At 46.4% G+C, this 11,413-nt stretch overlaps 1 protein-coding gene across 2 annotated transcripts; it reads left to right on the top strand.

Moving 5' to 3' along the window:
• Positions 1-3,865: 3,865 nt before the first annotated feature.
• Positions 3,866-10,263, top strand: TMEM101 (transmembrane protein 101). Of its 2 annotated transcripts, none has more exons than XM_036753734.1 (4): positions 3,866-4,363; positions 4,997-5,177; positions 5,644-5,790; positions 9,066-10,263. In XM_036753734.1, the coding sequence occupies exons 1-4, from the start codon at positions 4,227-4,229 to the stop codon at positions 9,372-9,374; spliced, it is 774 nt and encodes a 257-aa protein (XP_036609629.1). In that variant the 5' UTR covers positions 3,866-4,226; the 3' UTR covers positions 9,375-10,263. The 2 variants fall into 2 exon arrangements, with proteins under 2 accessions (XP_036609629.1, XP_036609630.1); XM_036753735.1 differs by lacking the exon at positions 3,866-4,363 and adding an exon at positions 4,498-4,623.
• The last annotated feature ends 1,150 nt before the right edge of the window (positions 10,264-11,413 follow it).

The following is an 11,413-nucleotide window of genomic DNA, read 5'->3' as shown; positions in this document are numbered from 1 at the left end:
GATCCAGCCAGTGGGGTCCTCATCCTATTTCTTTCCCCTTCCCTCAGTGGGCTTGCAGACTGGTGTTGCCATGGTGATGAACTTTCTTCTCTTGGTGTGGCAGCAAGCCCCATATTGGGGATGGCTGTGTTACACAGGGCTATAGCAGGAACCCGTCCTGTTCTCTGCTCTTGCCAAGTTCCTAGGACCGTGTTGGAAAATTGCTGGGAACATGGCTTCCTCAGCCCTTCCCCAGGGGTCACTGTCATAGATCCTGTCTTTTGGAAAGGTGTGTCAGAGGCATGGCCCTCTTTTACTCTCCAGTTCAGTACTAGTGGTTGTCAGTAAGTACTTAATGAGCATCTACTACATGCCAGGCACTGTGCTAAGTCCTTGGGATACAAAGAAAGGCAAGACAATCCCTGCTCTGGAGCTGTCTATTGAGAGACAACATGAAAACAACTATGTAGAAATAAAGACAGGATAAATTCAAGATAATCAATAGAAGGAACTAGCATCAAGGGAAAGCAGGAAAGGCTAAGAGTGGTAGAGGGAAAGAATGCTAGGCTTCCTTCTTGTTTGTATTCTAAGAGTACTGAGCTAAGAAATGACTCCCTCAGCTCCTCCCTTACTCTCCACTTTTGACCAGTGTTACCACTACTATAAGATGCCAAAATCTGTTCCAAAACTGGAAAATTCCCATAATGGGTTTCCTTCTGGGGATGTGTGGAGGAGGCAGTGGAGAGTCAGGGATTTGGCATGCAGCAAATTTGGGATGGGGTACCAAGAAAGCCTGTATTAACACTCCCCATTGCAGGTCTATCTTGACTTGCAAATTAATGACTAAGTGTTCCTCACTGGTCCATCCATCTGCAGTTTTGTCCTCCAAATCTGAATTGGGTATGGGGTTCAGGAGAAATAAACTTGTTGGAGAATGGCTTCTTTTTGTTGTGCCTTTTTTAGGTAGGGGGAGGGAATCCAGAATTTGGAAAGTGCTTGTTATCATCACCACCAGCACAATCTGCCCCCCACTCCCATCTTCCTCTACCCCCCTATGTCACCAGTTGTCCTACATAGTCATATCCCATTGCCCCCTCCACCCAGTGCCCTAAATGTCCAAACTATAACTTGGTGATTTAGATTAAAATAACAGCTTATCGTCTATCACTTTAAGGAATACAAAGGAAAAAATGGGAGTCATTACCCATGTGCACCTTGTAACCCTGGGGAGATAAGACATTTAAATAGATAGAAGGTATAACAGATAGAACAGATAGAAGATATAAGTGCCATGAAAAAGGTAGAGGGGAACAGCAGCTGTAAAGGTACAGAACAGGAAATCTTGGGGACAGGGTAACAGTGGATACAATTTGACAGAAGCCTGGGATGTACAAATGGTGATAGGCTTGAAAGACGAGTGCTATGCATATAACCTATATCAAATTGCATACCCTCTTGGAGGGGGGTGGGAGTAGGGGAGAGGAATTTGTTTATATATGTAATTGGAAAAAAAAATTTAAAAAGATGAGTGCTAGGCTGACAATGACCACTGAAGATTTTTAAGCAGGAAGTGATGTGATAAGAACTTTGCTTAGGAAGATCCATAAGATCATACTAGAAGGGATCTTAGAGGTTATCTAGTTCAACTTCCTCATTTTATGGATAAGGAAACCTCTGAAGCCCAGAGAGGTTGAGTTGCCCAACATCATAGAGGCAGCAAATGGTTTAGAACTCAGGTCTGGGGATTCCAAATACAGACCTTTTCCACAGCACTATGCCTCTGATCTGTCTTGCAACTGACAGGGAGACTAGGAGATGTTACTAGTAATAGTCCAGATGAGATGCCCTGAACTTGAGGGATGATGATAGCAATGTTGACAAACTTGTAGTGAGGAGAAGCTAGATTGTGGTGGAGAAGAGGGGGTTAAGCAGAGGATGGTGAGAAAGCTGAAGCAGTTAATGTGTAATTACTCTTTAAAAAAATAGATTTGTACTGATATCTTTTGTTTTTACAATGCTTATTATTTTTCCCTACATCTCTCTTCCCCCTCCCAGAGAGCCATCCCTTAGAAAATATTTTTTTTAAGAAGAGAAGAAATGGAAATCAATCATATAGAAAAAAATATGACATGCAGTGTTCCACACTGGTGCACTGTTTCCTCTCCACATACCTGTACAAAGAAGTAGAAGTAATAGACTACTATAGAATTGTATAAAATTGGGATCCTAGAGATTAGGATGGTGACTTCAGCAGCTAGGTGGTGAAGTAATTAGAACACTGGGCCTGGAATCTGGAAGACATGATTTCAGAATCCTGGTTCGGACACTTTCTAGCTCTGTGACCTTGAGCAAGTTACAACTTCTGCCTCAGTTTCCTCACCTGTAAAATGGACATAATAGCACCTACCTTTCTAGGTTAGGACCAAATGAGATAATATTTGTAAAACAGTACAGTGGCTGGCAGATACTAGGTATGATGTAAATGTTTATTTTTTTTCCTTCTCCCTTCAGGGCATTCTTAAGATATTTTTGTTTTGCCGTGTAAATAGGGGAAGATCTGAAAATGTTAGGGGAAGGGAAGGGGCCAGCAGAGCTGAGGAGCTGACAGGGAGGCTATAAGTGTTTTATATCACTTTCATTTTCCAGTACCCCCCCTCCACAGAAAGAGGATAAAAACCTATTCAACAAAACCAACGACATATGCAATTTTCACATTCACAGTACCCCACCTCCAGGAAAAAAAAAAGGAGTTTCTTGGTCATGTCCCTTTTTTAGAACCAAGTTTGGATCCTTGTAATTGATTTTTTCCTTTGTTTTTATACTGTATATATTGTTTATAGTTATAGTCATTGTGCATGTTGCTTACCTGGTTCTGCTTATCTGACTGCATCACGCTTCTCTAGTCTTCATAATCATCCTTCTTTATGGAGCAGTAATATTCCATTTCATTCATGTATCACAGTTTGTTTACCTATTCCTCAATTGATGGCACCTTTATTTCCACTTCTTTATTACTTGCCCCAAAAGTTTTGGTGTATATTTGAACCTATGTTTGAGCTCCTTGGGTTCTGTAGTGGTGGCACATGAATATGTCAATGGGTAAAGGCATGGTGGTCATTCTTAGGATATTCCAGAGTACTTTTCTGAATGGTTGGGCTAATTCACAGATCCACTAACAACCTAAGCCTGTCTTTCCACAACTAAGAACTATAATTGATAAAAGAGAGGATCTGGAGGAGGTGGGAAGAATGAGATTGAATGGTCAAGTGGAGTTAGCCTCCAAGGAAGCAGGACACTTCTTCCTCTGCGTCAGAAAGGGTGAGTGCATTTTGTAGTGGAGAATGGAATGGTCTGGAAAATCTTTCCAACTTTGCTCGTTTCAATTATAACTGTCCTTTGAAACATCTAACATAATACCGTCGCTTCCACGATCCATTCCATTGGCAGGGAGGGTTCCATCCTACCCCCAACATTGGGTGTGAACCCCCCAAACGGGATTAATCTTTGTGGGGGGCATGGAGGCAGGATTAGGCGAGACAAGATGAACCAAGCGGACAAACGAATGAAAAGGTTTCTTTTTAGCATTGGTCTAGTGCCCTCGGGGACTCTAATGCTTTGTCTCGTTGGAGTTGGTGCTGCTGGAAGGGACCTTGGAGGTCGCCTCTAATCCCAACCCTCCATTAGACAGGGAACTGAGGACCAGTGAGGGGAATTAACCTGCCCACTGTCCTGCATGCTTATCAAATTTTCAAAAGACTACTGGAAGAGAGGGAAATTTGACTATAGGATCACGGCGTTTAGCGCTGAAAGGACCGTAATCGGTCCTCTTCCCCCAAACCCTCTTTTTACGGATGGGGAAACAGGCTCAGAGAAGTGCCACACCTCCCTCCTTCCAATGGACAAAGCTCAATCTATTTGCACTCTTGAATCTGGATTTAAAATGACCGAAATAAGCAGCAGCCAGCCGCCCAAAACAAACGCGAAAACTGGCAGCGTGAGAAGGACGGAACGCCGAGCTGCGCTTTGTCTCCGCAGACGGACGTCCCAGACGCGCCTCCCCGCGCCGGCCGGAACCACGTGTTGCCCAGTGTGGGTCGGGCTGGGCTCAGTTTCCGGTCGGAAGAGAGAAGCCGGCGGCTCCGGAAGTCTCCGTTCGCGTTACCCCGTCAACCTTTCCCGCCCGCCCCCGCTGCTCGCTCCGGAGTGAGGCCGAGGTCGAGGCCGGGTGCCGACTGTCCTTCCCCAAGATGGCTGCGGGGCCGGGCCGGCGGCGGCGGCTGTTGCAGCTACTCATGCAGTTCGGTTCGGTGCTGCTCACGCGGTGTCCGTTCTGGGGCTGCTTCAGCCAGCTCATGCTGTACGCCGAGCGAGCCGACGCGCGCCGGTGAGCTAGCCCGCTCGGCCACCGTAGGCGGGTGGGCCCGGGAGAGGAGGGAAGAGCCAGAGGGGAGGAGCGGGGCGGGTTCGGAGGAGGCGGGCGGCCCACTTGCTACTGAGCTGGACGACAGACACCTACTAGAGCTACGTTATGGGGATAGTGCGTGGGACCGCAGCAGGATAGCACTTCCTGAACGCTTAAAGAGGCATTTTTGCCCCTTGGGATTGGGGTGCCCTGCGTTGGGGGGAACAGTGCACACCCAGAAAGTGAGCAAGCAAATTCATGGGATCATATATTTAAAGCAGAAGCTTTCTTTGTATGCCCCTCCGCCCCGACCTTAACACACTAGGCGATTAATAAATGCTTGTTGAGTTGATTTGAAAGGCTCTTAGGGGTCCTCGTCTAGCCCAACCGCAGCTTACAGTTTAGGAAACTGATTGGCGGGTGGGGTGGGGGCGGGGGAGCAGTGTGGTAGTGACTCGCTGGAGGTCGAACAGGTAGTGGCTGGGCCACAATTTAGTTTCAGGTCTTCTGACTTCAAGTACAGTATGCCGTGGTGCCCAGGAGGAACTTGGCATAGATACCGTGCCTGCCGGGCAGCCTACAGGACCCCACATTGCTGCTTTGCTTACCCTTCAGGAAGCCGGATATCCCGGTGCCCTACCTGTACTTTGATATGGGGGCTGCTGTGCTCTGTGCCAGCTTCATGTCGTTTGGGGTGAAGCGCCGTTGGTTTGCGCTGGGAGCTGCACTCCAGCTGGCTGTCAGCACCTATGCTGCCTATGTAGGGGGCTATGTCCACTATGGAGACTGGCTTAAGGTGAGTGATGGTCTCTTGGGCTGGGGATGTAGCAGCCTGAGCAGGGAGGGGAAGGGAGTGGGCAGAAGGCTAGAGTTTCTGTGCTAAAGCCATGCATGGTAGCCAGTGGGTCATCTTTCACTCATGGTATCTAGGTGAATGGGTATGGTGCCCAGTTAGTGGGAGGTGGAGTGTGTGTGTGATGCTGGGGCCCCTAAGAATTGAGCCAGGACAGATTTGGTAGTTATTACCATCAGTGGTGTCAATGGGAGGGAAGATGGCTTTAGGAATCAAGCTGGGAGAACTGAGAAGAAGGTTAGGAGAGGGGAGAAGAGGGCATCAAAAAAGACTTCCTAGGGAGGAAGATTTGTGTTGTAAAATAGGAGACTGTCCTGTTAACTTTTGGGAAAGACAAAAGTGGAGCTTTGCTCTGCAGAAGCTTCTTTGGATGAACTGTTTCTGATAGAGCCTCCTCTCCCATTTTCAGGTCAGAATGTATTCCAGAACCATTGCCATTATTGGTGGTTTTCTGGTGTTGGCTAGTGGGGCAGGTGAACTCTATCGCCAGAAACCACGAAGCCGCTCTCTGCAATCTACAGGCCAAGTGTTCTTGGGCATCTACCTCATCTGTGTGGTAGGTTGGGAGGGCTTGAAGGGTTGGGGTGGGTCTTTCCATCAATATCCAGTCTTTGGAGAGAGAGTTCCACTTAGCTGAACAGGGGTGGGGTTTCCCCACATTTCAGTGGAGGTTTGCCGGGGATCTAGAGGGTAGCTGGCATATTGTGCTTTTCCAGGAGAGGAAGGAACATCCTAAAGCCACGTATCCTCTGTGCACAGCAGCTTGGCCTTAGTAATAGCCATGTTCTTGAGTGATTCAGGGAAAGGTGTTCTTACTTGCTGGGTCCCCTTTGTTCCTGGGATCAGTCTGGCTCCGTTTTGGGGTTTCTCTTGTATCAGCACTGAGAAGCCTGGGTTAAAAGGTTGTTTCTTATCCTCATCCCCACCTTAGCTTGGGTTGTACTATAGAGAATTTTGATTCTGTTCAGGGGCCCACATATGGACTGAATAAGGTGGGATGGTCGGGGGAGGGGGGGGTAATTTCAGACTAACTGTCCTCTGGGGCAGTTGTTGGTAATGGAAAATGAGTCAGCTTCAGAGTCCCACACCTTATACTCAGTAAAGCTGGACTGTTCATTTCAGCAATTCAATAAACATTTATTAAAGATCTGATCTATGGAGTGCCCTGCAATAGACACTGACTGAACAAGACAAAAAAGAAATAAGACCTAGGCCCTAATGGCCTAGGAGGAAGACAAAACATGTATACAGATAACTGTAAGACAAAATAAGGCCCATAAAAAAAGCTTTTCAGCAGGTGGGTCAAGAAAAGCTTCATTGAGTGGCAGGAGCCCTTGAGCTGAGCCTTGAGGAAGGGGTGATGAGTTATCAAGAGTACAGATGGGAGAGGGCCTTCTAGGCTTGACTGGGTTGGGGGTGGGGATTGCTTCTGTGTATATTGGGCACAGTTAGAATGAAGGAAGAGGGATGGAGATGGGAAAGTATGGTGCATATTGGAGCCATCTGGCTGTGTTGAAATATTTTTGAGGGAGTCCAGACCTGTGATTTCAACAGCATCAGGAATTTTTCGTGTGGAGACTCCCTTTACCTATGCAGATAACCAGCTTACCTGAAATATATAGCCTTAGTGAGTGTCTGGGACACAGGGATAGCTTGTAGGTATCAAAAGCAAGACTTGAAACCAAGTCTCTCTGGTTCTATGTCCACTTGGCTGTTTTTTCTTGGCTGGAAAAAACTTTTGTATAAGATGTAGTTCCTATTTTTGTAAAATGTACAGTTTGGTTTGGTGATATGGCGCAAACAATGCAACTAGCACCAGTGATCAGATCATTGCCTCCTTGTCTGCAGTAACTCTTCTGTGGCCTGGCAAAAGGTACTGGTGAGTCTCTGGCACAAAGATTTATCCTTCTACCCTTTACAGGATGAATTTCTTCATACTCAGCTAGGCTGGTCCATGGCCATCCATCCCCAGGCCTGTGGAGGCCTTTTTTCTGGGATAGTTCTGTCATTTTTCAAGACTTTCTTTTTTAAGTAGCATTTTATTTTTTCCCAATTACATGTAAAAATAATTTTTAGCATTCATTTTTTTTAAATTTTGAGTTCCAAATTTTCTCCCTCCTTCAACTCTGTCTTCTCTAAGATGGTAAGCACTTTGATATGTTATATATGTGCACTCATGTAAAACATTTCCATTTCCATATTGGTCATGTTGTGAAAGAAGAAACAGACCAAAAGGAAAATACACACACACACACACACACACACACACACACACACACACACAGTCTGCTTTGATCTGCATTCAGACTCCCATCAGTTCTTTCTCTGGTTGTGGAGAGCATTTTTCATCAGGAGTCCTTGTTTGAAAGATTTTCTGATTCTTTGTGGTATCTCTTTAAGACTGAGTTTCAGAGAAGGTACTGATTGGCGTTGATTGGGGAAGCCCCTTCCTGGGAGACTCCTCCACTGATGGAGCCACAGGTCTGGTTTAAAAGGCAAAAGTGTATGTATGTGTGTGTTTGGTCTCATCTCCTGCCTTCATGCCTTTGCCATGATTCCTGGAATGGACACCCTCCTCAGCTGTCCCACTTTGATTCTCTGTCTTCCTTTCGCTCAGGGTCCACCCTGTACAGGGCACTTTTTCTTGTTTAGCACTTTCTCCCTCTTAAAACTACTGTGCATTGTTTTTTTATACTTTGTATTGACATATCTGGGTACAGATAGAATCCCCTACCCAGGAGGGATATAAGCTTCTTTTGGGCAGGAGCTATTTAGTTTTTGTCTTTGTTTCCTCAGTGCCTAGCACATAGTAAACACTTACACGTTTGTTGAATTGCATTGAAATATGTGAAGGGGAGTAGTGTAAGACAACATTGGAAAAAGAAGGGATCTCAGATGCCAGGCTCACAAGGTTGGACTTGATTCACTTGCCAGTGGGAAACCACCAAGGGCTTTTGGGTAACAAGTAATGTCAGTTTTGCACATTAGGTTGATTACTGTGACGGCCATAGTAAGATAGATTGAAGGAGGTAGACTTGGAGGTAAAGATATCTATTAAGTGAAATGACTGTATCAGTAGCCCAGTACCTCTTATGCAGTTGGTGCAGATCTTATTGATATAAAGATTGTGGGAGAGAAGGTGTCAACAGTGACTCAGTTTTGTGTGTAGTTGTAAAGTACCCACTAAGGTTGTGTTTTAGAGATGTTAAGGAGGATGAAGACTCAGATGTCATTTAACGTGGCAGTTAGGAGATTATTAGTGACCTTAAGAAAACAGTTTTGGGAAGAGTAGGGAATAAGGAACCCCAATTGCAAGGAGTTGAGTGGTTATGGGTTTAAATAAGTATAAATTGGTTTTTTTGGAGGTTTGTTGGTGAGAAGGTGGAGAGATAGAGGCTAGCAGTTGGAGGGAGTATCAGGGTAAAATTTGTTAGGAGAGAGAAGGGAAGGGAAGGAGTGAGTGGAGAGAGGGATTGAACATGCAGAAAGATCAGCTAGATCAGTCAGAGGTGGTTGGGGATAGGATTAAAAGGCTTTGGAATGAGGGAGGCTAGTGTGCAGGGGATTGCAGGATGAAGTGGAGGCTAAGAACTTGGGGGCCTGGGTGTGTCAGTGAAAACAAGGCTAGAGATGAGGGCCGTGAGATGGTGGCTGGAGGAGTCAGCATAATTTAAGAATACTTTCAAGACAACTACAAATGAGGTAGGTGAATCAGTGAATCTCTAAAGGGTGATCAGTGGTTGAATTTAATTTATATATAGGGGAAAGTATTCCAGTTAGGGGTAACACTGTGTCCCAGGGACCACTGACCTCCCCCTGCCCTCGCCCCAGGCTTACTCCCTCCAGCACAGCAAAGAAGACCGGCTGGCATATCTGAACCACATCCCGGGAGGGGAGCTTACACTGCAGCTGCTCTTCATCCTTTATGGTGTCCTGGCTCTGGCCTTCCTCTCTGGCTGCTATGTGGCCCTGGCTGCTCAGATCCTGGCTGTGCTGCTGCCTCTCATCATCCTCCTCATTGATGGAAACATCGTCTATTGGCACAACACTCGGCGAGTTGAGTTCTGGAATCAGATGAAGCTCATTGGCGAGAATGTGGGCATCTTCGGGGCTGCAGTGATCTTGGCCACGGATGGCTGAAATGGCACTCTTAGGGATGGGGTGAGAGGGGCAGATTTTTTGGGGGGTGGTGGTACAGGGGATTTTCTTTCACAGGCTGTTTATTTATGCTTTTAAAAAAAACCAAAACCAAAAAAACTTTCTTTTGTAATGATTGGCACGAAAAGGGTCTTTACCCTGTTCTCCTAGGAAATGCACTTTAAAAGAAAGGAAGACGCCTTAGCAGCTGGGGCGGGATGGTGGTGATGAACTCCCCCAAGGCTTCTCTGACCCAGGAAGGGAGGATTTATTTTAGGAGAAGAGCCTCTGGGAAGATCTGGGGAGGATTGTAGGGGGGTAGGGTGGGGCCAGTAGAGGAAGGGAGAAGCTGGATGGACAGGAGACCAGGTGAGAAGCAAAGACACAGAGAAAGACAAAGACCAGATATGTATATTTCTTTTTGTACAGTGTCCAGTCTTGTTGAAAGCATTTTGATGATGTGTGAGTGAGTGAGTGAGTGAGTGAGTGTGTGTGTGTGTGTGTGTGTGTGTGTGTGTGTGTGTGTGTGGACGTGGACCAGCATGGACCAGACTCAAGAGTAGCTAAGGGGACTGGCCCAGCCCAGTTTCACTTTTGGGTTCTCTGGGTTTCTGGAGGCTAGGGGCAATGCTGGTCTCTTCTTATCAGCCGCCTTCACTGATCTGCTTAACATTGCTCTTTGACTGGGGCCCAGGGTAAGGTGATTCACAGCATGGCTGTTCTCTGACCCATTGTCCGAGCTTTGATGGAAACGTTCTCCAGGCTTTGCCACGTCTTTGCCCCAAGTTGTAAGGTGGGCATCCTGGGGCACAAGCACCTCTCTCCCTCTGCTTTTCTGTGCTCTCCAGTCAGCATACTCCACCATCTTCCAGAAATAAACACTCTATACACACTTGTGGGTTTGCTTTCCTAGTTTCCCTGCAGGCGCCTTTGGTATGAGCTAGATCATCTCTTCTAGCACTTGTTTTGGAGACTTCACACTAAAACAACCCTGCTTACAACTTTGGCTCTGTCCCATTTTGGTTCTCCTGTTTGGGAGTTCTTCCTGATGGCTCACTTTACTTTTTCCTGCTACAACTCATTGATTCCCCATGCCACGCTCCCCAGCCTTTTTTTTAATGATGAAGAAATATATGGATACCTGGTTTCTTGTGTAATCAAAGAGTTAGGGACTTATTTCTGTCCAAATGTGCAGGAAGGGAAAGATGACAGTGGCTGGAATGTACTTGTGGCCTCTAGCTCCCCACTACCTACTCCCTGGAGCGTGGGTACCTGCTCCTGCTTTTGCCTGGCTTCTAGAGGTTTGCAAGTAGTCCCATTCCCCAAACTCCAAATCTGGCCTGTCATCTGAGCTTTTGAAATCAAAATGTAGATGGGTCTGCCTCTTTCTCTCTCAGCTAATATTGGCAGTTGATGTTGCCGTAGCAGCCTTAGATAAATGTTGCTTTTTTTGTGCTTATTGGCTTTAGGGGAGGGAAGAGGAGGGAGGGGCCCTCCAGAGACCTGTTTCACCCATCTTCCCAGTTTGGATCAAGAAGTTCTTTTTGGAGGGGTGGGGATGGGGTGGAGATCTTGGGCTATAGAAAGAGTAGGACTTGGGATAGGGATCAAGGCTGCTGATGGCCTGATTTGGATGCAGAGTGACTATTCCTGGATCTGAAGGTCACTGGGAACTGTACAGGGGATCATTTCTGCTCTTCTTTTTTCCACCAGTACTTCTTTTTCTTCCTTATACTCTTATAGAGGGTAGGAGTAGAGTTTGTCAGTGAGGGGCAGAGTCTTGGTCAGCAGAGTCTGGCTTTGAACACGCTCCCATTTTGCTACTTTTCTTCCCAACTCCAGGAGCCTCTTCTGCATCCTATTTTCTCAGGACTTTGCTCTCCCTCTTTGTTAACTGCACCCTGTCCCCCCCCCCCCCCCCCGCAAATCTGAGAGCTGAAAGGGGCTAACATTTAAATAGGAGACTCAAGAAAAACCTAGGACCTGAAGAAACTAATTTTAAATGGTGAATTTTAGGAGTATTGAGAGGCAAGGGTAATATC

The sequence above is a fragment of the Trichosurus vulpecula genome, chromosome 4 (genome assembly GCF_011100635.1).
Source record: "Trichosurus vulpecula isolate mTriVul1 chromosome 4, mTriVul1.pri, whole genome shotgun sequence".
NCBI lineage: Eukaryota > Metazoa > Chordata > Mammalia > Diprotodontia > Phalangeridae > Trichosurus > Trichosurus vulpecula.
This window is presented reverse-complemented; position numbering and strand designations above follow the sequence as displayed.

Excerpts from the sequence above, each read along its gene's own strand:
- TMEM101 (XM_036753734.1), top strand. The coding sequence starts at position 4,227 with ATGGCTGCGGGGCCGGGCCGGCGGCGGCGGCTGTTGCAGCTACTCATG. Across the intron at positions 4,364-4,996 it reads GAGCGAGCCGACGCGCGCCG|GAAGCCGGATATCCCGGTGC; the intron begins GTGAGCTAGCCC and ends CTTACCCTTCAG. Across the intron at positions 5,791-9,065 it reads GCATCTACCTCATCTGTGTG|GCTTACTCCCTCCAGCACAG; the intron begins GTAGGTTGGGAG and ends CCCTCGCCCCAG.